General features: G+C 49.4%; 1 protein-coding gene and 1 long non-coding RNA gene across 9 annotated transcripts in view; one reads left to right on the forward strand and one right to left on the reverse strand.

Moving 5' to 3' along the window:
• Positions 1-27,914, reverse strand: part of EPN2 (epsin 2) — a 101,374-nt gene that overhangs the window by 27,098 nt on the left and 46,362 nt on the right. For 6 of the 8 annotated variants that reach the window (XR_002726880.2, XM_023194805.2, XM_023194801.2 and 3 more), the window contains exons 3-4: positions 27,049-27,813; positions 291-403 (exon numbers count right to left, since the gene is read on the reverse strand). Coding sequence is in view for 7 of the 8 variants with exons in the window: in XM_023194805.2 (XP_023050573.1) it covers positions 291-403; positions 27,049-27,643 (708 nt within the window). In the remaining variant the exon portion in view is untranslated. Of the gene's footprint in view, positions 1-290; positions 404-24,953; positions 25,125-27,048; positions 27,814-27,914 lie in introns of all 8 variants that reach the window. The other 2 variants (XM_023194808.2, XM_023194806.2) reach the window with 2 other exon arrangements.
• On the forward strand, positions 6,710-14,013 carry LOC111528152. Its single transcript, XR_002726881.2, has 2 exons — positions 6,710-6,835; positions 13,267-14,013. It is a non-coding gene; the product is annotated as an uncharacterized LOC111528152 (long non-coding RNA).

Consider the following 27,914-nt stretch of genomic DNA (forward strand, 5'->3'; position numbering starts at 1 on the left):
GCTGTGTCTGCACAAGTGTTTCTGGGAAGCATTTTTAACTGGTTTCTCTCCTTGGCAATGACTTCCTAGAAAATCTTTCCTAAATGTAACTTTGCATGGGATCCCTCCCTGACTGGGAGGGACACAGGGTGACAAGGATACACACTGATGGCAGCACGAAATGCCATCTCAGCAAGCATATCTGAAATGTTTTGGAGACAGGGCTGTGTCTGCCATCATCCTCCCAGTGAGCCACACTCCACCCCGAGCATGGGCAGTCAATGCAGTGCAGACCTGCCTGGGGCACTGACCTGCTCAGCCACTTCTCTGCTCATGGCAAGTGCCAGCTGCAGCTGAAGCTCCTCTTCTCCACTAGTCTGGGGCCGGGCTTGCTCCAGCTCGGAGGACACTCGTGGGGAGGTGGCTGTTGAGGAAGACCAAGTTATCACATGCAAAAGACAAGGCTGATACAGCTCCTGCATAGCAGTTTCCTGGGCAGACCACATCCCATTCCCATTTCAAACCCACAAGGTCCAACAGTAGCCCAACAATGCAGGCAGAGGAAAGGCTTACAAATATTTGAATGTTAAAATAAGTGACAGCCAAATGTAGCTTCCCAAACACAGAAGCCCCTGGTACCGACCAAGAGAAGATGCCTTTGAGTGTGCAAGCCCCAGCCATCAGACCTCACAAGGATCAGAACCTCAGTCTTCACTGCAGATCTCCAGTGCTCCAAAAACGGAACTAACTCAAGCTGGACGAAAGAGCATCCTTCAAACTGGTGCAGGGCATCTGGAGACCAAAGACTCCACTCCAGGCACACCAACGCTCAAGAGTTGACTTTTGAGGCCAGGCGCGCTGGCTCACGCCTATAATCCCTGCACTTTGGGAGGCCGAGGTGGGCAGATCACAAGGTCAAGAAATTGAAACCATTCTGGCCAACATGGTGAAATGCCGTCTCTACTAAAACTGCAAAAATTAGCTGGGTGTGGTGGTGTGTGCCTGTAATCCCAGCTAGCAGGAGAATCGCTTAGAGACCCGGGAGGCAGAGGTTGCAGTGAGCTGAGATCTCACCACTGCACTCCAGCCTGGTGACAGAGCAAGACTCTGTCTCAAAAAAAAAAAAAAAAAAAAAAAGAGTTGACCTTTGCCTCTGATAATGTTACTATGAGATCATGGAAAATGAAGCCTGCCCATTTCTGCAGTGACCCCAAACATTTTTGTTTTGTAAGCAGCTTTGTACACTGATTAGAAAAAAATAGAGATAAAAATGCAGACACACATGCAGACACTTTTGCTGTGCACTTAGCTAGTTTAAATACTTCTAAGCAGCTCCTGGAAAGACAGTTTTTACTGAATGAATGAGATGTGAAGTCGTAGCTGATGTAACAAACCCCACTGGAGTCTTGACATTCACACCATAAACCATGGTGCTGGGTGCTGGGACTTACACAGTCATTAGGATATCTCACGGATCAGGAAATCTAAATGCCTCCAGAAATTATTGTAGAGTTTTGGAAGTATGTGCCAACCTCTGCCCCATTTCAGGAAGGATCCATAGCTTCTCTAAAACTCTCAGAGCAAGATCTGCCCACTGAGAGATTTGGAGCTATTGCTTTAGATGGTTCTTCGCCCTGTCCTCCTCCTGGGTCTTGTGCATGCTGTTCCCTCAGCGCACCCACCTCCTCTTTCGTATTCAGAGCTCGGCTTCCCCAACCTGGTCCTTCCCGTCCATCCTGATGCTGTGTCAGACTCTGCACCTCTGCACCTCTCCCTTGTAGCACTCACCCTTGGCTGACAAACACCTGTTGGGTGGAGACTTACATGCAAGAATGGACAGGTGCATGCACAGGTCGATAGATGGACAGATGGACAACTACAGAATTCAATTTCATGGTTAACGGGTCATTTTAAAATGTTCTAATTTGCCGGGCATGGTGGCTTATGCCTGTAATTCTAGCACTTTGGGAGGCTGAGGCGGATCACCTGAGGCCCAGAGTTCTAGACAAGCCTGGCCAAAACGGTAAAACCCGGTCTCTACTGAAAATACAAAAATTAGCTGGGTGTGGTGGCGGGCGCCAGTAATCCCAACTACTTGGGAGGCTGAGGCAGGAGAACTGCTTGAACACAGGAGGCAGAGGTTGCAGTGGGCCAAGATCAAGCTACTGCACTCCAGCCTGGGCAAAAGAGCAAGATTCCATCTCAAAAAATAAGTAAGTGTTCTAATTGTGTATTAGTTTACTTCCTTCTTTCATTACATCTATTTTAGGAAACCTAACTAGCAGGATTCACTCACCTAGGTGTTGCTTCTGCCTTACTTTCCAGTCTAAATTTGATTCTTATGGTTTTTCTCTTTGAAAGAAACTAAAAGGTTGGGAATAATTCTTGACAAAGGAGGCTTTCAGATGGCTGGGACACAGCTATCTTGAATAAAACAGGGGAAGAGGCCTAAATGCAATTCAGGCCACAGATGTGATCCACTGAAGAACCAGGGCAGGTAGAAAGAGGCTGCTTCTGGGCAGAGGGCTGAGGTGGGGCCAGGCAGGAGACTGGGAATTTCTCTACCACGTGAGGTTGCCAAGCAGAGGCATCACCCTGTCATGAGATTCTTTTTTTTTTTTTTTTTTTTTTTTGAGACAGAGTCTCGCTCTGTCGCCCGGGCTGGAGTTCAGTGGCCGGATCTCAGCTCACTGCAAGCTCCGCCTCCCGGGTTTACGCCATTCTCCTGCCTCAGCCTCCCGAGTAGCTGGGACTACAGGCGCCTGCCGCCTCGCCCGGCTAGTTTTTTGTATTTTTTAGTAGAGACGGGGTTTCACCGTGTTAGCCAGGATGGTCTCGATCTCCTGACCTCGTGATCCGCCCGTCTCGGCCTCCCAAAGTGCTGGGATTACAGGCTTGAGCCACCGCGCCCGGCCTGTCATGAGATTCTTAAAGACACACAAAACATATAGCAATAAATTTACTTTGGAACAGACCGGGCGCAGTGGCTCACGCCTGTAATCCCAGCACTTTGGGAGGCCGAAGCAGGTGGATCACGAGGTCAGGAGATCAAGACCATCCTAGCTACGAGGTCAGGAGATCGAGAACATCCTAGCTAACATGGTGAAACCCCATCTCCACTAAAAATACAAAATAAATTAGCCAGGCGTGATAGTGGGCGCCTGTAGTCCCAGCTACTCAGGAGGCTGAGGCAGGAAAATGGTGTGAACCCGGGAGACGGAGCTTGCAGTGAGCCGAGATCGCGCCACCGCACTCCAGCCTGGGCGACAGAGTGAGACTCTGTCTCGAAAAAAAAAAAGAAAGAAAAAGAAAATTACAGCTGTAAAAACACAAATGTATTTTTCTAAATAAAATCAAGTCAAATCCCATCCTAGTGTTATCGCCCAATTATATTTCCCAAAGAAATAAAGTTATATTTCTTCAGATAAAGTTAGAGGGTAATGAAAAGTCCTCAATCCACCTTAACAACTTGATTTCTTAATAATACACCAAAACAAAAAGTATTTTTTTTGTGGGCTTTGTTCCTAAACTTCACCTATGCCAATCAGAACTCTCAAGTTTGGGCTTTTCTATGTTCAAAAAGATGTCACCATCCACATGGAAGAGAATAAAGGAAGCCAGACAGTTCCAGGGGACTCTTCTCAGTTGAACAGGGCACTCCCATCCAAATCATTAACCACTCCAGCCACCTGTTCCCAGCCTCTTTCCTGATAAGGAATCTCTGAGGGTTGGTTCACAAAACCCTTGCTTTATAATATTGCACTTCTGACACATTTCATTTACTACCAAATGGAAACCACAAATGAATCAAGTAGAAGGCTCATATCCCACCCCACCCCGAAAAACGTGCTCTGGAAAACAAGCCCCATCCTAGCAGGGTAGCTGGTACTGGGTTGCACAGCTACAGTGACTGACACAGCCAGGTTGGAGGGGGAGAGTGGGCGCGGGAATCTGAACTGGACCTGCTGGAGAAGTGAGGCCTCCTTTGTCCTCTGAGCTTTCTAGCACATCTGCAAGGCCAGACTAGCTTCAAATGCAAACGTACATGTTTATGTCTACCATAACTGACACTGTTACAATAATGCACAGCTGACACATACCAGCTCACCACTTCATAGCTCACCACATCAATGTGGAAATTAAAGACAAAGGGTATTCCCCTGAATGTTGTGGTTTTCATAAACGGATGTACAGCTTTCAGTTCTGCAGATGGCAGAATTCTTGGCCACCAACCACTGAACATCAGCTGAGCTACACACAGCGGGTCTGAACTTCGAGGGAGGATTCCAACAGAGATATTCTTGCCTTGGTGACAGCAACTCAGCTCCACAAAGGGCCTCTTGTGCCCATGCACATGACAGTGAACACAGATGTCGTTGTGAGACAGGCCTGAATGGGCCCTTCTGACCACCTGAGCCTGGCTTTGGCTCTGCTCTGAGGATCTGAAGGTTCAGAGCTCACAGGCACCAAGGGAAAAAGCAAGTACTGGGGGATGGATGTGCCACTCACTCATTGTTGCAGGTTGCTTTCTTCCCAGACACTCACTGGAAGGAAGAACGGGAATTGTTCGTTTAAGCTCATCACCAAAGTTGCACCAAATGCATGGCCCTTCTCCCATGAAGGCGGCCTTTTGCATTATGAATCCCACTGGAAGAGCTCCAAGTCTTCACTTGCTGTGGCCAAGAACTGTAACCACAGGTAGGCCTAATTTCTATCCTTTCCAGTCTGTCACACTGGCTGAGAAAAACCCTAAGTGGGAGAGGCTGAGTAGAAAGGCTAGAAAAGCCCAACATTTCCCTCAAAATGCAATCTAAAAAGAAGACCAAGAAAACTCTCCCAACTCAGGCAGACAAGGGTCTCTCCCACTCAAGTCTACCCTGTCTGCTCCAGGGACTGCCCCGCAGAGCCTGGGTGCCTGTACTCTGTGCTAAGGGAGAGACATCCTTTCCCAAATGTGCTCCTAAAACAAAGGGTGAAAGATTTTCTAATAAAGATGCTTCAGTGGGCCACTTTCAGGTAACTGGGGAAGAAGGCAATCGAGTTGGTAGAAAAACAGGAAATTGATTCTTATCAACTACATTTTGCAATTTTCCTAGAAAGTACGGAAGCAGCATCTGCCAGCCACACAGTGCTGATTAAAGAGCCTCCTCTAATCTGCATGGATAGGTCAAGGAGAAAGAAAGTGGCAGTTACAAAAAACCCAAATGTACGCTAGGCGTGGTGGCTCATGCCTGTAATGATGTCACAGCACTTTGGGAGACCGAGGTGGGTGGATCACTTGAGGCCAGGAGTTCGAGATCAGCCTGGCCAACCAGGGCAAAACCCTGTCTCTACTAAACATACAAAATTTAGCCAGGTGTGGTGGCACGTGCCTGTAGTCCCAGCTACTCAGGAGGTTAAGGCATGACAATCACTTGAACTAGGGAAGTGGAGGTTGCAGCGAGCCAAGATCGCACCACTGCACTCCAGTCTGGGCAACACAGCAAGACTGTCACAAAAAAACAAAAACAAAAACAAAACAAAACAAAAAAACCCAAAAACCCCGCAAGTGTATTTTTACATTTTACAGCACATGGGACAGGATTCTACCATCAAATGGCTCTGTGCAGTGGGCAGCATGACTGCACAGGTACGTGAGCATCACAGACCCTGTGGGGAAGGCAGGGTGAGGTCATGGTCTTCGTATGTCCCTGGGCCTAGTCTGGCAATGCTGGGTACACAGACATGTATGACAACTCAGCAAAAATGAAAGGTGGCCAGGCTTGGGGGGCATGAGAAGACCCCACATGGGCCCAAGCGCTGCCACCACTTCTCACACCCTGTGCATGTCAGTCAAGAGAAGACCAGATAGTGGAAAGAGCACTGGATGGACGAATCTTGTCTCCACCACTGACCAGCAGCGGGAGTCCATGTGATAGCCTGATCTCTTTGAGCTTCTGCTCCCACATCAGTGAAATGAAGACAGTGGGGCCTGTGGGAGGAGGTAAGCAACTGACCTACAAAGGGGTCAGGAGTGCCAGGATGCAGGTGGCTCTTCCCTGTAGATTCCAGCCCTGTCCTGAGCTGGTGCTCTGTCCTCCATCCATGGAGACCAGACCACCTGAGGGTTAAGCTCTGTCAGGCACCCAACCCTCCACCTCACACACAGAAAGCATGGCCCTTCCCAGGCCTCCAAGGAACAGGCCTGGGGCTGCTTTCTGCTGGGCTGGCCTACTTCGAGGGAGGGGCTAGGGAGCCAGCGCTGAGCCCAGGGTCAGCGTCTACTGTCCAGTGGTCAGTTCTCCAGTCCAGCTAAGTTCCTTCCTCATTATTGAACAGCAGCAAAGCGCTTCCTCAATGTGGTGACAGCATCCTGTGGTTCCAGGGGCCACTTCCTGAATCAGCAATTATCTTGGCTACTGAGGACATTCCCACCACTTTTCAACATAGGAGAGCCTCTAGGGCCCTCACTTTACCTCCCTGCAGGGAGGGGCTGGGAAGGTTGCTTTTAGTCCAGTGAGGCAAATCATAAAAAAGTTAAGTTCAGATTACACCAGGTAATTTTTTTTTTTTTTTTTTTTTTTTTTTTGAGATGGAGTCTCACTCTGTCACCCAGGCTGGAGTGCGATGGAGTGGTCTCGGCTCACTGCAATCTCCGCCTCCCAGGTTCAAGTGATCCTCCCGCCTCAGCCTCCTGAGTAGCTGGGACTACAGGCACGAACCACCACACCCAGCTAATTTTTGTATTTTTAGGAGAGACGGGATTTCACTATGTTGGCCGAGTTGGTCTTGACCTCCTAACCTCATGATCTACCCGCCTCAGCCTCCCAAAGTGCTGGGATTACAGGCGTGAGCCACCCCACCCGGCCTACACCAGGTAATATTTAACAGGAATATAAATACGTGGTGCAAAAGCCAAAAAGGTGTATAATGAAAAATGCAATATTGCTGGGCGCGGTGGCTCAAGCCTGTAATCCCAGCACTTTGGGAGGCCGAGACGGGCGGATCACAAGGTCAGGCGATCGAGACCATCCTGGCTAACACGGTGAAACCCCGTCTCTACTAAAAAATACAAAAAACTAGCTGGGCAAGGTGGCGGGCACCTGTAGTCCCAGCTACTCGGGAGGCTGAGGCAGGAGAATGGCGTAAACCCGGGAAGCAGAGCTTGCAGTGAGCTGAGATCCGGCCACTGCACTCCAGCCTGGGCGACAGAGCGAGACTCCGTCTCAAAAAAAAAAAGAAAGAAAAATGCAATGAAGCATGACCACAGCCAGATCACTGTCCAGCCACAAGGGGGATGTGACTTTACAACACAGGGACAAATCACAAAGTCATTTTGTGCTGTGGCCAACGCTGGCACTATCAGTGGTGGGAGGGCTGCCTGTCAGGTGACAACATATCCCCACCCATGACAGTCCCAGCAAAACGCTGATATACACAGAATCCAGACTCTAGCCGTGATTCCGATTTGCAGGAAGCTCAGGTTGAGGGCCAGGCTGAGCACTGTGAGAGGCAGCAGACAGGCAGATCCAAGCCAGGGACAGACACCCCAAAGAGGGGCTGGCCCCGAGGAATAGAGAGTGTGCTGCCATGACACAGACTGCAGGAACAGGATGGCTAGACTCAGCCTGAGGTCCTGGGGTGGCCTCACATTAGGCTGATCAGCAGCAAGACACTTCCAGACAACTGGAAAAATACGACCATGACCTCAGTGTGAGATGATGCCACTAATTTCCGATTTTGTGAGGTGTGTGAGTGTATGTCTGACCGTGGCTGTGAGTATGACTCTCCAGGAAAAGATGTGTACTGAAGTATTTAGGGTAGGAATGTGAGGATACCCATGACTTACTCTTAAATATTTCAGCATAAAAGGAAGTGAGAGCCACTCCTCTCATCCTGCCCCACTGCTCTCCCCAGAGGAGACAGCTGTTCACATTTTCTTGTGCTTCCACCCAGAAAAGCTTCTGAATGCACACTGTGTGTGTGGAAAACTGAAGTGCACCTCCCTCTCTGACACTCGCCCAGAGGGAACCCCTCCTCCCTGCCCTATGTGCTTCTCCCACCTGGGCCTGACCCCAGGCAGAGTGCCATCAGCCTGAGAGGGCAGCCCAGTGTGGCAGACGAGAGCATGGGCCCTCGAGTCCATGCCTGGGCTCAGATCTGGGCTCTGCCACTTCTTAATGCGTGACCTTGGCCTAGGTCAGCTGTCCCCGACCTTTCTGGCACCAGAGACTGGTTTAGTGGAAGACAGTTTTTCCATGGCCAGGAGTGGGGAGGAGGATGGTTTCAGGATGGTTCCAGCACATTACATTTATTGTGCACTTTATTTCCATTATTATTACATTGTAATATAGAATGAAATAATTCTACAACTCACCATAATATACAATCAGTGGGAGCCCTGAGCTTGTTTTCCTGCAACTACACAGTTCCATCTGGGGGTGATGGGAAACACTGACAGACCATCAGGCATTAGATTCTCCTAAGGAGTATACAAGCTACATCCCTCACATGTGCAGTTCACGATAGGCTTTGCGCTCCTATGAGAATCTAATGCCACTGCTGATCTGACAGGAGGCAGAGCTCAGACAGTAATGTAAGTGATGGGGAGCGGCTATAAATAAAGGTGAAGCTTTGGGTCCGTGGCCCGGAGGTTGGGGACCTCCGGCCTAGGTGATTACCTTCTCAGTGCCTGTTTTCTCATCTGCAGAATGGGGATGGAGAACCGTCTCCCAGGGTTGTTGTGGGGAACAAACAAGAAGCAATATGAAAATCACCCACCGCCTGTGCAATACTGTCTCTTGAGGAACCCTCCGTCCATAAAGGGGTGCTGCCCCGCTTACATTCCAGGCTGAGGCCAGGGGTGCAGTGACTGTCCCAAGTCCACCCAGCTGGGGCAGGTGGAGTCTGACCCTGAAGGTCTGGTTCTTCATTACCAACCTTTCCCACTGATAGGGACACCGGGGCCCAGAGAGGGTAAATGGCTGTGGCTCACAGCCATCCAGGGGCAGGATGAGAACTCAGAGCCAAGACTCAGGACCTATGCCCCATGCTTGCTCCTAGCACCCTAAAGGGGCTTTGCCCCCTCAGTCAGTTACATGTGCACACCCACACCGAGCATGGCCTCCTCTAGGACTGAGGAAAGTCCCTGTTCCCATGAGCTTGTGTTCCAATAAGGAAAGACCATAAACAAATCTAAACAGGAGGAACAGGGCAGGGCAGGGCAGAGAAGAGGAGAGCCTGCTCGGCTATGCTCTCACAGGAGGCGCTGGCACAGAGCCCTGGAAGGGCTGGCAAAAGGGCATGGACACTTCTGAGAGCAGGGGACAGGCTCTGAGGCTGGTGTCAGCAGAGGGCACCCAAGGGCACATGACCAAAGAGTGGTGGGGGTTCAGAAGCCCTCAGAGGTGCTCTGCAGAGTCTAAGTGGGGCAGTGATGCCACTTGACTGGTCTAGAGAACATGGGCCAGAAAAGTAGCTATGAAGGGTATGAGAAGTGGCTGGAGTCTGGACACATTTAATTGGGATCCTATGTATGATACCTGGTTCCTGAACCAGCTGGTGCGTGGTGCTGCCACATGATGTGGACTCAGCACTTACAGTGCCGTCTTCTGACCAGGGGTTAAGGGCAGAACTGGGTGCCCATAGGAAGTAGGATGAAGAACATGACCTTATTTGTAAACAGGATAGCTGCCGATGTAATTAGTGAAGATGTAATTAGTGAAGATGAGGTCATACTGGAGCAGGATGGGCCCTAGAGTCAATAGAACTAGTGTCCTTAGAAGAGACAGAAGCACCGATACACCAGGGGAGACTGCCATGGGACCATGGAGGTAGAGACTAGGGTGACACAGCAGCTAGCCAAGTAACACTGGGCTCTGCTTGCTTCCCATCCTCCCTGGACACCTGCCATGCAGCCTCCTTCCTGCCTCGAGCCTTTGCCTGACTGCTGCTCCCTCACACTCTGTGTGCTGCTCATGGTCCTCAAATGGGAAGGAGAACCGCATCCTCATCCCTAAGTAGCAGCTCTAAGGCGACCTTCTCACTGCACCTCCCCTGGCTTTGTTTCTCATCAGACTGGGAGTTCAACAGAGCAGAGGGTCCATCCATTTTATTTGCTACTTATACCTTGGTACCTGGAGCTGGCCTTGACGCACAGGGAGCACTCAGCGGATGTGGAGACCAAAGCAGCTCCATCTTAGAGGCTAATTCACCAGGCTGGCTTCTGATTAATCCTAGTTCCAGGAAGGCCTCCAAGACTGACAGGTTGCCAAGCACGGTGACTCACACCTATAATCCCAGCACTTTGGGAGGCCGAGGCGGATGGATCACCTGAGGTCAGGAGTTTGAGACCCGCCTGACCAACATGGAGAAACCCCGTCTCTACTAAAAATACAAAATTAGCCAGGCATGGTGGTGGGCGCCTGTAATCCCAGCTACTTGGGAGGCTGAGGGAGGAGAATCGCTTGAACATGGGAGGCAGAGGTTGTAGTGAGCCGAGACTGCACCATTGCACTCCAGCCTGGGCAACAAGAGCAAAACTCTGTCTCAAAAAAAAAAAAAAAAAGGTTTACAGCGTTTATTGTTTTTATGTAAGAGCACATACTTACCTTAAATCCTGTCTTTAGGTCAAACTACCTTAATGTTATCGTACTTCAAATGGTCCACACGTTCCTTCTGAATCACCCTTTCCCTATGGTATATAAGCCCTAGCTCTGGGGGGGTAATGGTTTGGGATCTGACATGTTGTCTCACCATTGCCTGAGAGAGACGTGGCTTCTGCTCGTAAGTCCCTGTTTCTTCCTAAGAAACTGAATTTGTCAGCCTCCTTCCTTGGCCCCTGGACACTGGGGGTAGATGTGCATAGACCTGCCCACCACAGAACCGCAGGGCAGCTGGGCGGCACCTAGACTGCAGCCCTGATCCCCTGTAGCTGCGTGTTCTAGTCTGTTCAACTACTTCCAGTCGGCCATCTGCCCTAGCGGGCGGAAAGCAGGCACTATGTCAGCTTTGCTTCTGGCACAGAGTAGGTGCTCAAACATCCATCAGATAATGGTCAAGTTTAGTTTCTGGTGAAAACAAATAATGGCTATAACTTCTCTACTACCACTCTGCAACACTGGTACTGCTACCTCAGTTTACAGACAAGGAAGCTGAAATCCCGGGTGAAAAAAGGCAGAGCCCCAACAATGACCATGTTGAGGCTCCAATGCAGGGCTGGTGAAAGACAGGGGAGGGTAAAGCAGAGACAAAAGGCGGTCCATCCATTTGTCTGCATGAGTCAAATCCCATCCTCAGTCAGAAATAAAAAAGCAAGTTGTGCCATTATCTTTGGGCTATTAAACCCTCTCCTACAATAAGAGCACCAACTTGTTGGGTGGGAAAGGGTTTAGCCAAAACACTAAGCAGCTTTTTCTCACTGCCATTTACCTCAGGAGTCCCTGAGGTTCCTGCTGCTTCTGTCCACGGTGAAAGTAACAAAGCTACAGCCTATCCTTCTCTGGGCGGAGTGCTGGGGCAGGGGTCTCATCATGGCTGGGGACCAGCAGTAAGGAGAAGAGGACCTGTAGCCTCACCCTGAGCCACCCTCAGCTCTCCAGGGATGAGTTAGAGTGGGAGGAGGGGTGCTGAAGCCCAGGCAGTGCCAGCTGAGGTGAGTGGGCACTTCAACAAAGATAATCATTTATCTCTTTTTTAATTCAATCATGAACTTCAAAGAAGTTAAATGCCTGCAACAATTTCTTAGAGTCATAAACAGGAAACTCATTTTTAAAATGAGTATTCTGATAATTTTCATCTATTCAATTGGAAATAATCAATTATAAAATTATAGCATCTGCTGTGGGCTCAGGGCCTATCAACTGAGTACCCTCCCCCACTGCTGGGGGTAAAGCATTTGTTTGGAAACAGTCTGTTTGGAAAACATTTGTCATGCTTCAAGAAACAGAACGTTCATACACTTTTCCCACTAATCTGACTTCTGGGAATTCTACATTGAAGAAATAATCCAAAGAATCCTTAAAAACAGAAAAAAACAAGCTTTCTGTTCAAAGAAGTTTACCACAGCATCATTTACACTGGTGAAAATCCGAAGCAAGTCTGATCATAAGAATTACAGTGACAGGGTCACTTCTGGAGCATTTCCTGTGTGCAAGGTGGTATGTGAAGTGCATACATTATTAGCATATGTAATTTACACAATAACCCAGAACAGAAGCACTATGGTTATGCCCATTTTACAAGTAAGCTGCCCAAGGTTTAACCTTTAAAACTAAGTGTTGCTGGGCTCGGTGGCAGGTGTCTGTAGTCCCAAACTACTCAAGAGGCTGAGATGGGAGGATCCCTTGTGCCCAAGAGTTCAAAGATATAGTGAGGTAGAATCACAACACCGCTCCAGCCAGCCTGGGTGACATAGCAAGACCCCAACTCTAAAAAAAAACATAAATAGGCAGGGCGCAGTGGCTCACACTTGTAATCCCAACACTTTGGGAGGCTGAGGTGGGCAGGATAACCTGAGGTCCAGAGTTCAAGACCAGCCTAGCCAAAATGGCGAAAACCCGTCTCTACTGAAAACATAAAAAATTAATTGGGCATGGTGGTGCACACCTACAATCCCAACTACTCAGGAGGCTGAGGCAGGAGAATCACTTGAACCTGGAAAGTGGAGGTTACGGTAAGCAGAAATCACGCCATTGCACTCCAGCCTGGATGACAAAGCAAGACTCCGTCTCAAAAAAAAAATACATACATACATACATACATAAATGAATTGATAAATAAAACAAAGTATCTAGCAACATGGAAAATGTATAGAGTTAGATTTTTTTTAAAAAAATCAGACTGCATAATTGTCCTATTTCTCATGGAAATGAGAGGCAGCCTCTGTGGCCAAGCGTAACAAGGTCACTGCTTCTGCCCTCCTGGTTTAGGCCCCCCAGTGGCTTGCCCTTGGCCTCATGCTCTCTCACAAACTGAGATGATGACAAGTGAAGGGCTAGAGTAGCTCCATAGTTTACAACCACTCCGCACTGCCTGCCTGAACACCACCTTCCCCCACATCCAGCACCACACGGTGTCCGGTATGTCTGCCTCTCTTAAATGGGGCCCGACAAAAACAAGGTCTTAGCTACCAGCTGCAAGCCCCTGGAAGCTTAGGGCTGGCCCTCACACACGAGCGCAGAAAGTGAGCACATGAACACACTTTTTGGAAAATATGCGTTGAAAATGTCACATGGTTGTGAATGACATGTCCGTAATACTGTTGTACCATCTGTATAATATCAAATGTTAGATCAGCTTTGTTTTCAGACCTGTGATTCAGATCTGTCAGCACAACTGCCTTTTGGGGATGTGGGTCTTGCCCTGGCCTTCAGTTCCTCTCCAGATTAAGAACCTGCATGCTTTGCCCCCAGACAGACGGCTACAACAAAATTGCACAACTTGGTGGATCCCATTTGCCAGTGGTCAGTCTATGCAGCCAGGGCCCTGTCACTAAAATCTGTGGGCTGTTCAGTGTGAACATGAGGAGTGACTGACAGTCCAACGTCAGGGCAAGGATGACTTAGGATCTTCACCCAGAGGAATACTATGTGCAGCTGTTAAAGTGTTTACAGGGCTGTGTAGGAACCACAGAAAATGCTTCTGTTTCAATGTCACAAGACAGAAAGCAGGAATGCAAAGTTGCATTCACAGTGTGAAAAAGAAAATGCTTGGGAAAAAGTCCAGAAGGAACTACACCAACACGTGGCCAGGCATGATGGCTCAGTCCTGTAATCCCAGCACTTTGCAAGGCCACAGCAGGAGGATCACTTGAGGCCAGGAGTTCCAGACCAGCCTGGCCAACATAGGAAGATCTCGTCTCTACTAAAAATCAAACACTTGGCTGGGTGTGGTGTGTGCCTGTACTTCCAGCTACTAGGCGAGGCTGAGGTGGAAGGATTGTTTGAATCTGGGAGTTCGAGGCTGCATAGGCCATGATTGTGCCACAATGTTCCAGCCTGGGCAACAGCAAGACACTGTCTCCAAAAATATAAATAAAAATAAAAATAAATAGACCAACATGTGAACAACAGTTGTCTTTGTATGTTATGGTTAAGACTGCGGCATTTTTTTCTTCTTTTACTATTTCTATTTTTTGCATTTCCCAACTATCATGAATGGACATACATTACTTTTGTACCGAAAATCTAGCAGTAGCCGTGCGCGATGGCTCACATCTGTAATCCTTGCACTTTGGGAGGCAGAGGCGGGTGGATCACCTGAGGTCAGGAGTTCGAGACCAGCCTGGCCAACATGATGAAACCCCATCTCTACTAAAAATACAAAAATTAGCTGGATGTGGTGGCACGTGCCTGTAGTCCCAGCTACTCAGGAGGCTGAGACAGGAGAACTGCTTGAACCCGGGAGGCAGAGGTTGTGGTGAGCCGAGATCACGCCACTGCACTCCAGCCTGGGTGATAGGGTGAGACTCTGTCCCAATTTAAAAAAAAAAAAAAACTAGCAGAATGAATGACTTCATGCCCTCACTGTACTTGGAGAAGTAGGTCACGGAGTGGACTGGCAGGAGGGGCTCTGGTTATCCCACCGCAAGCTGGACTAAGCTTTCCATTAGAAGTCAGCAGGAGGAGATTAATTTGATGTATAATATCAATCTCCAAGGTGCTCCAAGTTGGAGTGTCACATGGCTGCCTATAACTCTGTGAAAAGACACTACTATGGGCCATGAGTTGAGGAGAGAGTGGAGGAAGAGCCCTTCAACTGATTAAAGCCTGACAGGGAACCAGCAGCTCCCAGCACACTGCTGTCAGTGCCACCTCAGCACCTGGGGCCCTCCCAGAGATTCTAATTTGAGAGGTATGGCAGAGGTGTGGCCTGGGATTTGGGACATTTTGGGAGATTTAAAAGCTTGAGAGCTAGTGATTTAGGGAAAAAAGAAAAGACAACTGTCAAAATGAGGAACTGCCTTGTATCAATAAACAAAAACTAACAACTATGAATCATACTGTTGCTAAATTCAACCTCAAAGCATCGAGAAACCACACAAATATATAAGGCATTTCTGTATTTCTGGAATTGACCTCAAATGTATTTTTTTTCTTTTTTGAGAGGTAGTTTCGCTCTTGTTGCCCTGACTGGAGTCCAATGGCACGATCTCTGCTCACTGCAACCTCCGCCTCCTAGATTCAAGTGATTCTCGACTCAGTCTCCCAAATAGTTGGGACTACAGGTGTGTGCCACTACACCCGGCTATTTTTTTTTTTTTTTTTTTTTTTTAGTTTTAATAGAGACGGGGTTTCACTGTGTCGGGCAGGCTAGTCTGGAACTCCTGACCTCAGGTGAGCAGACAGGAGAAGAGAGGCTCATTTAGCACTCACGCATGAAGTATGTTCTAAGCACCTTTCCTGGTTCAGGTGTTGTGCTAGGGACACTAGGGATACAGTGCGGGGCATGAATGGGGCTCCTGTTCTAACAGCTCGTTTTAGTGCAGGGAGACAAAACAAAGAGAGAGAATTTCAGGTAGTGAAAAGGACTCTGAAGACAGTAAAAAAGGATATGATACAGAAACAGATTTAAATTATATGGCCTACTTTCCTATGCAAAGAGAAATCTATCTGTATGCCTTCCCTCCTGTGTCTAGTCATACTGTGTCTAGTCATATAATTTTTTAATGCCTCCTGAAAGTTGGCTATATCAAACTAGCAACTGCTGTATTGAGCATCCATGAATAAAGACACCTTCAGCAGCTGTGACTATGCTAGCCAATCTGACTTAAAACACCTCCCTTTTCCCTCCTACACTTATTGACAGTTTACAAACAATAATTTGTTTACCTATACTACAAAGGATCCTTTAAAAACAGATATTGTATTGATCCATTTTCTATGGTACACATCAATGTCAACCATTTAATCAATAATGGGTTTTTTGTTTTTTCTGAGAAAGGGTCTCACTCTGTCACCCAGGTTAGAGTGCAGTGACACAATCCTGGTTCACTGCAGCCTCAACTTCCTGAGCTCAGGCGATTCCTCCCACCCCAGCCCCTCAAAGTAGGTGAGACTATAGGTGCACACCACCATGCCTGTTTTTTTTTTTTTTTTTTTTTCTTCTAGAGATGGGGTTTTGCCATGCTGCCCAGGCTGGTCTCGAACTCCTGAGCTCAAGCAATTCACCTGTCTCAGCCTCTCGAAGTCCTAGGATTACCGGCATGAGCCACTGCAGCCAGCCTCCCAATCAGCAATTTTGATAGCACTGTTTGTCTCTCTCTCTCTCTCTCTCTCTCTCTCTCTCTCTCTCTCCCCTCTCCCTCCCTCCCTCCCTTCCTTCCTTCCTTTCTTTCTTTCAAGACAGAGTCTTGCTCTGTCACCCAGGCTGGAGTGCAGGGGTGCAATTTCGGCTCCCTGTAACCTCCACCTCCCGAACTCAAGCAATTCTCCTGCCTCGGCCTCCTGGGTAGCTGGGATACAGGCACCCACCACCACACCCGACTAATTTTTTGTATTTTTAGTAGAGACAGGCGTTTCACCATGTTGGTCAGGCTGGTCTCAAACTCCTAACCTTAAGTGATCCACCCGCCTCGGTCTCCCAAAGTGCTGGGATTATAGGCGTGAGCCACCGCGCCCGGCCTTGATAGCACTGTTTCAATTCCGAGAACAATCCCATACTCTGACAATCAGAGGAGTTCCTTAAGATCTGGGGCCCAATAAAATAACGATTTAATTAGGTATTCCTGGCTGAGTGTGGTGGCTTGTGCCTACATGCCTATAATCCCAACACTTTGAGAGGCCGAGGCCAGAGGATAGCTTGAGCCCAGGAGTTCTAGATCAGCCTGGGCAACATGGCAAAACCCCATCTCTACAAAATACAGAAAATTAAAAAAAAAAAAAAAAAAAAGGCTGGGCATAGTGGCATGTACCTATAGTCTCAGAAACCCAGGAAGTCGAGGTGGGAGGATCACTTGAGCCCTGGGAGCCTGGGAGGCAGAGGCTGCAGTGAGCCATAATCATACCACTGCACTCCAGCCTGAGCAACAGAGCAAGATCCTTTTTTTTTTTTTTTTTTGGAGACAGAGTTTCGCTTTTGTCACCCAGGCTGGAGTGCAGTGGCACAATCTCGGCTCACTGCAACTTCTGCCTCCCAGGTTCAAGCGAATCTCCCGCCTCAGCCTCCTGAGTAGTTGGGATTACAGGTGCCCAACATCATGTCCAGCCAATTTTTTTGTATTTTTAGTAGAGATGGGTTTCACCATGTTGGCCAAGCTGGTCTCGAACTCCTGACCTCAAGAGATCCACCTGTCTTGACCTCCCAATGTGTCGAGATTGGGATTATAGGCATGAGCCACCATGCCTGGCCGACCCTGTCTTAAAAAGAAAAAAATAATAATAAAGAAAAAAGCACTATATAAGATGAACCATATAATCTTGAAATTGTAATAGGTGTATACTGTATTTGTCTATTTTGCAGAAAAAATTTTAAAGCAATTTCAAAAACTGTCAAGTAGAGGAAAGAGAACCAGGGTTCTTCAAAATCCCAGTTCAAATTCTAGCTTCTTCACTTACAAATGAGAGGATTTAGGGGAGCAAGTTCATGTCAGTTTCCTTATTAACCTCATCTGCCCTGTCTACCTTCTTCACAAGTGTGAGAAGCAAATGGACTCCTTCTAAGTGAAGGCAAAGGCCCAGGAGAGGTGATCCAGATGCCTTCTGGTTGTGTTGGGCAACTGCCTGACTTCAGCAGCTCTGCCATTCAACAGCCTTCATGAACCACATTCAAAACCCACTTAAAACCCAAGCCCTTGTGGCAAGAATGAGCATCTTTTATACCTGACACTTGGATAGATGTGTCAATAAACCTGCCACCTCTGAGGGTGTGTTCATGTTACTAATCAGCTTCTACGTGACTCAATTTTCCACTTGAAGAGATTAACTCTCTCTAAAGTAAGCTAACACTGACAGCCCTGCTGTGCCTCTGCCCCCGGGACTGACCGCCAGCCAAAGATGCAGGGCTCCCCTGACTTACAGAACACATTTCACCAAAACAAGATGCCAAATGAGTCTCATCTCCCACCAAATTCCTGGTCCATCCCCAAAACCCAATGGAAGGCCCCTGAGGGCTGGACACACTCCCCACAGGTAGCTATCCCTGGCCTTTCTGACACTAGGAAATACCTGGCTGGCGGCCACCAACCACCTTCTCAGACCCAGGCATGCCCTGCTACTCTCCTAGTTCCTGACAGCATCACTCAGCCCCATACCTCGGAGCTCTGACACCTCCCACACTCTCAGGAGACCTCAGCTGGCCCAGGATCCTTCCAAGGTCCACCTCAGAAGCACTTCTGACATGCTGGCTCGTTTGGCTTTTCTTTTTTTAACAATATATTTTCCCACATCTTTGAGTTTTCAGAAGTAGACCTGGGTAGGACTCCCTTTTCAGATGCCTACGTCTTATCAAAACACTCTCCTTCATGTGTGTACATGTCTGGTGTAAGTGCACATGTGTCTGTGTGTGTGCACGCTCCAGCTCTACTCCCAGAGTCGGGCAAGCAGGGCTGAGGCCATGACAACTCTGGTTCACCCGAGGTTCCCTTGCTATGAAGACAGCTTCCGTAGAGTCCTCTGAGGGCCCACTGTGCCTGGGGACTTCCTGGACACACTCATGAAACGCACAAGAAAGCCTGCAAATTCTACCAAGTCTCTACTGGGTTTAAGAATGAATGGCTGGGCCGGGCGCGGTGGCTCAAGCCTGTAATCCCAGCACTTTGGGAGGCCGAGACAGGCGGATCACGAGGTCAGAAGATCGAGACCATCCTGGTTAACACGATGAAACCCCGTCTCTACTAAAAAATACAAAAAGCTAGCCGGGCGAGGTGGCAGGCGCCTGTAGTCCCAGCTACTCGGGAGGCTGAGGCAGGAGAATGGCGTAAACCCGGGAGGCGGAGCTTGCAGTGAGCTGAGATCCAGCCACTGCACTCCAGCCTGGGCGACAGAGCGAGACTCCGTCTCAAAAAAAAAAAAAAAAAAAAAAAAAGAATGAATGGCTGATAACCATGGATAGCCTTGCCACTCCACTCCCTGAGAAATCCTGTTTCCCCTTAGATTCTTACCAGGCCACTAGAGAGTGGAGGCATGGCCCGATGGCCTGGAGGACAGCAGCAGCAGCTGTTGGGGTGATGCCACAGGACAATGATCATGGCCACTGCTCCATGAAGTCCCAGGCAGGCTGCCTGACACTCTGGCCTTCCCAGCTGCACAGTACCAAACCAAATTTGGATTCATCTCTAGCCACTGTATGCAATCCTGACTTTTCTTTCTCACCTCTATTTTCCTTTTGCCCCAATTTCTTCTGGTATCTATTTAATCCTGTGGCAATGCATGTGTTTTACAAGCCAACTCAAATCCTTTCTAGAGTGAAGCAGGGCAAATAAATTAAGTGGTCATAATCTCTAGTAATCACTTGGCAAACCCTTGCTGGGTGGGGTGTGAGAGGAACAGCCTCAGCACAAGGGGCTCTCAGACCAGAGTACCAGAGGACCAGTGGCCCAAAGGAATCCCTGCCATTTCTCTGGGAGCAAACCTGAAGCATACCACAGCCAGGGCCAACGGTGTCAGCAAGACATGAGGGGCCATGAGGAGAGACAAGAAGACCCAGCTGCAGGCAGCAGCCCCCACCTGGTATAAAGCCCACCACTGCTTACTCTGGTTTCAGGACCCAAGTTGGTTCTGATTCACTTTAGTGAATCAGAAGGCAATGAAGATTTCTATTCTGTCTGCCCTCCTTTTTCTTTTTTTTTTTTTTTTTTTAAGAACAGGAATGCTGGGCAGTTAAACTCCCACCAAGAACTTCAAGGTATCAAGCAACTCAGGACTTGCTCAGGGAGCATCAAGACAGCTGTAGCTTTGGCTCCACAGACTGTACTTCAGGAAGCTCAGCAAGGGGGCTGAGAACACCAAGGTGGGCATTCCTTCCTTCCTTTACTAGCCCTCAACAAAGGCCAGCCAGGGCAAAAGATCTGGCCCCTGGCCTTAGAGTGTCCTCGGTGAGAGGAGAGCAGGAATCTTTCTTTCCAGGCCTCCACCTTAACTCAGGAATGCTTTTCCCATCCCCATCTGCCTCCCTTTGATGTAGGTTCCCTCTACCCAAGAACTTCTGTAATTTCTCCAAAGCCTTTTGACACTGTGGCCAGTCCTGCAGAACAGAATAGGAAATGATTCAAAGAGTCCTGGGGGTGGGTAATAAGTGGGCTGCTCACCCCCACCAAGTTGCAGTTCAGGCCAGCTGCCATCTCTGTGTGATCTTAGGCAAATCTCTCAACTCCCTGGGCCTGAGGGTCCTCATTTGGGCTGCGCAGCTTCTACCCACACACAACAGTCCTGAGCCCTGACTACAAGCAAGGATCATGTAAGGGTAGCCAACACGGGTAAACCTTAAGAGGCCCAGCCTTGGGAGGGCAGCTGGTGTGTCAGAAATTACAAGACCATAAGCGCCAAAGGCGTGGTGGCTCACACCTGTAATCCCAGCACTTTGGGAGGCTGAGCTAGGCAGATCACTTGAGGTCAGGGGTTTGAGACCTGGCCAACATGATGAAACCCCATCTCTACTAAAAACACAAAAATTAGCCAGACATGGTGGCATGCGCCTGTCATCCCAGCTACCCAGGTGGCTGAGGAAGGAGAATCGCTTGAAGCCAGCTAGGTGGAGGTTGCAGTGAGCCCAGATCACACCACCGCACTCACTCCAACCTGGCCAACAGAGTGAGACTCCATCTCAAAAAACCAAACAAACAAACTACCATGAGTGCCAGGTGAGGCTGAACAGCGGACAGTCATAAGCACTGTCCATGCCCTGACAATTCCCAAAGCATGTCTGCAGCCCAGAATTCTCTCCCCAACTCCAGACTTCTCAGATCTTCTTGACACCTCCACTTGCGTGTCTAGGAGACACTTCTATGTGTCCTGAACTCAACCCCTCTGCTAACCTGCTGCACCCATAGCTGCCCTCACCTCAGATGATGGCAGCTCCGCCTCCAGCTGCTCCACTCACAGACCTCAGAGTCATCCTCAGCTTCCCTCTCACTCTGCCCAGTCCTCTAGCAAGGCCTGTCGGGTCATCTTTAAAACATACCCAGAACCGGCCAGGCGCGGTGGCTCACGAGGTCAGGAGATCGAGACCATCCTGACTAACATGGTGAAACCCCCGTCTCTATTAAAAAAAATACAGGCCAGGCGCGGTGGCTCAAGCCTGTAATCCCAGCACTTTGGGAGGCCGAGATGGGTGGATCACGAGGTCAGGAGATCGAGACCATCCTGGCTAACACAGTGAAACCCCGTCTCTACTAAAAAATACAAAAAACTAGCCAGGCAAGGTGGTGGGCGCCTGTAGTTCCAGCTACTCGGGAGGCTGAGGCAGGAGAATGGTGTGAACCCGGGAGGCAGAGCTTGCAGTGAGCTGAGATCCAGCCACTGCACTCCAGCCTGGGCGACAGAGCGAGACTCCGTCTCAAAAAAAAAAAAAAAACTAGCCGGGCGAGGTGGCGGGCGCCTGTAGTCCCAGCTACTCATGAGGCTGAGGCAGGAGAATAGCGTGAACCCAGGAGGCAGAGCTTGCAGTGAACCGGGATCACGCCACTGCACTCCAGCCTGGGTGACAGTGCGAGACTCCGTTTCAAAAAACAAACAAAAAAAAAAAAACCAAAAAAAAAAACCGAAAAAAAAAACAAACCCAGAACCTGGCCACTGCCCAGACAGACCTCTGCAGCCCTGCCGGGTCCAGACCCCCACCATCTTCCACCTGGATGGGGACAGTGGCCTCCTGACCCAGCTCCCTGCTCCCACCCTGCCCACACACAGCCCAAGGGATCCTCCTAACCCTCATGTTCCCCTACCTCGCTGTGGGTGAAAGTCAAGAAAATTTCTGACATAAACTCAGAAGGCCCAGCACCGGGCCACTGAGTGCATGATCTGCAAGGTAAGCATAGTGAAAGTGTTTCAAAAGCTCCTGGCAATGACATCGGCACAACATCTAAACATGGACACAAAAGTACCCGTCTGGATGGATCAGGAATTCAAGGCATGCTCTCAGCCAGATAGAGTTGAGAGGCCCTGCCCCACACCTCCTCCAAGCCCACCTCTGCCATGCTCCACCCCCATGCACAGGCCATGCTCTGTCATTCATCGCCACCTCACTGGCTGCCTTTTCTCAAACACCTTGAGTACACTCTCACTTCAGGGCCTTTGCACAGCTGCCCTTCTGCCGGGAAGGCTCTTTCCAACAAGGCTCACCCCCGTGCTCCTTCAATCCTTGATCCATTCATACTACAAGCCACCCTCCCTTACCTCTCCAAAGACACTCAGCAGGACTTTCTGTCTTGCTGTTTTCCAGAGCACTCGTTACATAATATGCTGAATAATTTATATTGTGTTTTTCTTTCCCATTACCATGGAAGCTCCATGAGGGTAGAGGGCTCTGTTCTGTGCTCAGTGCCTGGTGCCCCATGGGAACTCAATAAATACAGAGCAAAGGGCAGGTAGGGCAGGCTTCAAAAGGAAAGCCCAGAGCTGCGCCTGCAGGCGGATGTCAGCAGGCCTGGGAAGGTCTGGAATGCTTCTGTGGGAACAGGAGGACCCCCAGACTGAGGGCAGGGGACACAGCTGGTGGAAGCAACTGAGGTCTGCAACGTCAAAGGCTCTGGGATGGCCCTGCAGGGCCTGGCATCTAAAGGGGCTTTCTGAGACTCAGGACCAGGGCATCCTTTATAAAGACGGAGGGTGGGTGAGACTGGGAGAGGCTGACAGCAGGAAATTGGTCAGAAGGCAGGCACTGAATTGAGGCCATGGAACACGATGGACAATTCGAGAGACTTCCAAGGTCAGATCTACAGATCTATGTGGGAGGTGAGAGAGAGGGAGGGGCACAGGGAGAATGAGATGAAATATGGCACATGAAAGAAAGCTCTCCTCAAACATCCTCAGATTATTGCCAGTCACACAAGAGGCCTTCCTGGCTGTGGCTGCTCTCATGTGAAGAGGGCTTCCGAGCAGTCTGCCTCCTCTGCGTCTGTGGGGTCTGCGGTCCCAAATGTACCCCTCACAAACACCTCTCCTGAATCACAGCCTGCATCTCACCTGACAGTTTTCTGAACGGCTGTCATCATTCTGACTTTTCCACTGCCGATTTCCAAGAAGGTGTGCTCAAAACAAATCCACTGGTGTGCATAGATTAAGCACTTACCTTATACTCAACCCTTTGTGAAGCATCAAGAAAGAACAGAGAAGAAACATGGCCAGGGTCTTTGCCCCCGACTCCGACAGCCCCCTACCCTCGGACGGGGAGGGAGTGAGATGTGAAGACGATGCCACACCCAAAGGTTAAAGGAAGAAATGCAATCCATATAACACTTGCTTGCTCAAAACTCATCTGGGGCATGAGAAATCTTCGAAGAAAAAAATACTCATTTTTATCTTCAACTCCTAACAGGGCTGAAGGACAAGAGAAATCCACATGGGGTGGATACCTTAACCAACTTGCCAGGTTGGGGGAACAGGGGGCAGGTGGTAGGAGCGACATCCAAGCAGAGAGAACTGAATGGCACAGGCAAAGGTGCAGAGGCAGGGCCAGAGAGAGCCGCAGCAGGGGGCGGCGGCCAGCCTGCAGGCCTGCCAGGCCGTATTTAACATGCAAACGTGCCAGGAAAGCCAGTTTGCCAGCAGGAGAGCTAGAGGGCCAGGGGAACGCAGAATTAGCCACCAAGGCTCAAAACAGACCTTGTCAGTTACCAAATGGGTAGAACATAGGAAAAACAAAAAGGGAACTCCATGGAGAGTTCTGCGGGACCTGCTGAGAACAGCAGCCCGACTCTCCAGGTGGGGTGAAATGGGCATGTAACTCCAATGCCTCTGGGTGACCCTTTAACGCATGGTTTTATCATTTACATTCTTTACAGTGCAGAGCTGGCCTTCCTTACATTTTCTAATGTCAGTTTAGAAGAAGCCAAAATCCTGTATAAACTGTTAGGGGAAAACAGGGGCATGAAGGGACATATTCTAGAGTTAAATATAGTTATCACACAAACACCCAAGTCAAACAAGCTGTAATATTAATGAGGCATGAATGAACAGTAACTGTTTCCAGGGCTGAATAAAGGCTGGCCACCTTATCAGGGAAGTTGCACAAAAGCTCTCTGTCCTGCCCCTTCTTGTAAGAAGAGTAGAAGAGAACACACACCTTTCTTCTCTGTAGCAGAGACCCCACTTGGGACCGAAGGTAGATTAGACTGAGAGCATTTTCTTGTAGGCAACAGTGAAAATCTATTTTCAGTTTAACCTGCTACAGTTGTAGGGCTCTGATCAGGATGCATTATTAATTAGTAGAAAGAGAAGCCCCATTTTTAGTTACCCATTGAATTAGGTATCTTCAAACACCATGATCTAGAATTGACAGTACAGCTAACTCTCTGTTTTCCATGGTAACAGGGATTTCAGGAAGAACAGCAGTTAATTGGGAAGCAAAAAAACAATCCCATTTTATTCAGGGCAAGGCATACATTACTGCATTAAGGATGATGGCTTCCAATGACCATCCAGTGAGGATCTTACATTGGTCTGGCGTTGTGAGGTTTAAATCACATATTTCCGGTCCAACAAGCCAAGGTGTCTGACCCACCACCATGGGTGGGCCGGACAGGTAGCAGAGCCCCCTCCAGTTTGTCAGGGAACGGGAGCATGGGGAGAGCATGGGCCATCACCCCATGCCTTACCCAAAGAACAGCTCCCTGCTAAACCTTTGACAGAACTTCCAGCAAGTGACATGTGATCCTGGGAAGGGAGCACAACCAGGCCACAAGCTCCCAGGAGAGGGGAAGAAAGAGCTCCTGGGCCTGCTGGAGGCCAAACCGCCAGGCCCAGAGGAGACAGGGAGAGAGTTGGCTGTACTGGCATGGCAAGCACACCCCCAGCAAGCTGCCCAGCATTTCTAGTAAGGAAAAAAGCAAACCGCCGTCCCACCTCGGGCTGCGCGGTCACAAGTGAGGCAGGGCTGGGACCAGTCACCATTTGGGCGGGAGGCCAGCCCCAGGTGCGGCAGGAAGGGGTGGCGCTGGCTCAGTGGCTGCAGTTCCTCACTCTGACCCAGCGGGGCCCCTGTGCGGTGCTGGGGGCACAGCGAGGCCTCAGGCGCTGTGGGGCAGGGACACACACACACACAGAGAGAGACACGCCATTAGAGGGTGCGCAGCAGCCCCTGCAGGAGGTGCAGGCCAAAGTTGCTCGGGGTCAACCCCGCAGCCCACTGCGGTGGAAGCTGTGAAAAGCCCGCTGACCACATTCTGACCCTGAACATGCAGCTCAAGCGTAAGGTCTGAGGGAACCAAAAACGTCAGAGCTGGAACTGTGGCAGTATCATTTAGCCCAGCAGGACCTATGGCTACAGGCCCTGGACTCGGTATGAGGAGGAGGGGTGGATCAAACCAGGTTCCTACACCCTCACTGTCCCACCCCTACACCTGCAAAGTTCCACAAATTGCTCATGGAACATGAAGCTGTTTCAGCTCCTTGCTTAGTATCCTCTGGCTTCTTGAGAATAATGACTGTGAAAAACACATAAAAAGAATGGCAGCTCCCCTTGGCCTGCATCAAAGCCACAGCCACAGCCATAGGAACAGAGGAAGTGAAGACAGGTTGGGACCAACTCAAGCCACAGGGAGCCTCTCTGGGGGTTGGTGAGAGGGTCCTTGAAAGAAATAAAACAATTTCACTTCTTAAAAGACAATCTTCATTTTTTTGGTGCAACTTAACCCTACGTTGAGGCTTCTGGAGATTAAGGTTAAATTGTTTTCAAGAGTTTTAACCAAGGTCACAACCTTTGCTTAAGCAAAGCAGTTCAAACTAAGAAGGAAAAATGACAACTACACATGGGACACGAATATGTTAACCTGCTCCAAGCTCGGTAATAATTCAGAATTCCTAGAAGCAGGAAATCTGACTTTAATATGCAAATCTCTTATTTAACTCATTTCTCAAAATGCTAGTGGTGGCGGTACAATGTCAAATCGAAACCTGCAAAAGCAGGAAATGTTAGTAAATGGACTGGTAACAGAACGCTGACTAAGCAAGGGTTGACTGAGGTCTGTCAAACTACAAACAACTTCCTCTAAAAAAAGTTTTCTGCTATGCTGACATAGTGTTACTAGGGATCTGCACTTTTGTTTCAGCAGCCAGAAGATATCATTTCCACAACCCCCACCTCCATCCTCACCCTGTCCCCCAAAGGCCACTAGGGCCACCTGTCTCTCTGAGTGTGGGGTCCACACTGTGGCTGGCACAGCACTGTGAAAATGGAGAAACACTTATTGGGGGACCACTTCCAATGAACAGCCAGGATGCCAATGTGGCTCACAGAGACCAGCTTCCATCAGGCCCTGAACTCCACTCTGTTCCCTGAAACCTCTTCTGACCATAGGACAAAGACCCATATTAACCCAACATGCAAAACTAGAACTAGACCGGCCCCACTCAATGCAGACCCAGCCATGCAACCAAATCACCAGGAACTCTCATTTGCATGTTTGGAAGGGAGGCCTTGTTCACACTAACAACCGGTACAAGTTTTTTGCTGAAGCAGAATAATACTGAGCCATTCAAGAGACCTGCAGCTCAGTCGGTAGAAAAACATTTAATATGAGATTAAAGAAACAAGATTATCAAGAAAGAGCATTTGTTTCCTCCTGGCTACCAGAGTCAACTCCCCATTGTATGTGCAGCAGGACAACCCTCTTTGCTGCCAGACCCATTCTGACAAGGAAGCAGAAAAGACCTGCCTCTGCCCACCTTTTGCCCAGATGTACAGAATGAGACCCACAAAGCAGCAAAGGGTGTTAGAAACCCCTGAACCAGAGCAGCCAAGGGACTAAAATAAAAGTCCCTTTATAACCAAAACTCAATCCAGACCAAGAACAATTTGCCTGGGCCACCAAAAGCTGGGTACTCAGGACAGGTTCAAGCTCTGCAGTGGTCATCACTCCCTAAGCCCAGGGACACCCACCCCACCTGTCACCCACTGCTGCTGCTCTGGCAAAGGGTGAGAAGCACTTCCATTACTCACAGCCATGGTAGGAGGCCGGGGAACCCCCAGCCTTGCCATACTCCTGCTCCGAGTGGCTGGTGGAGAGGTTGGGCTGGCTGGAGCCTCGCCCAAAGGTGATCTGGTTGCTGCCCATGCCAGTGGCAACCTGGGCCATGCGCTCTTTGGTTTTGAGAGCCTGGGCCCTCTCAGCCTTCAGTCGTTCCTCATCCTTGAGGAGGGCCACCAGTTGCTTTGACTTCTCACGCACATTGATGCCCTGGTCCTTGCCATCTCGGTCAATGTACTGGAAGTCCTTCAGGGTCTGGATGGCGAAGATGTTCTCACGGCACTGCTGGGCCACGCGTTCAGAGCCTGTCTTGATGAGGTAGTCCAGCAGGGTCAGCGCCTTGTACACATGCCGCCAGTTCTTGCCATGGTCATTGAGCCGCTTCCATACCATGCTCATGATCTCTGAGAAGGCCACCACATTGTAGGTCAGGTCGGCGATCTCGGTCATCAGAGAACTGGATGGTCCCCACGGGTCATTGGAGGTGGCTTCCCGGACTTTGATTTCTGCCTCCGAGTAATTGTTCACAATGTTTTTCATCTGCCGTCTGATAGACGAAGTCGTCATTTTTATTTTCTTTGTTACAAGTTTAAAGCCCTTCAAAGAGAGAAACTTTCCTGTCCTTGGTAAATGTGCACCCTATGAAGGTTCAGTTTCCGTAATCAAGCTGGAGTAAGATCCCTGAACGGTCATTTCCTCCTTTGGAGCCTCAGATTCGAAAAGCTGGAAGCCATGACCTAGAGAAAGAGAAAACCCACTCCACTGCGACGTAAGCCCCCTGTGAGGGTGGGAGACTGGTCCAGCAGCAGGTACTGGGTAAAACTGAGGAGCTGAGCGG

This window comes from Piliocolobus tephrosceles, chromosome 16 (genome assembly GCF_002776525.5).
Source record: "Piliocolobus tephrosceles isolate RC106 chromosome 16, ASM277652v3, whole genome shotgun sequence".
NCBI classification, from domain to species: Eukaryota; Metazoa; Chordata; class Mammalia; order Primates; family Cercopithecidae; genus Piliocolobus; species Piliocolobus tephrosceles.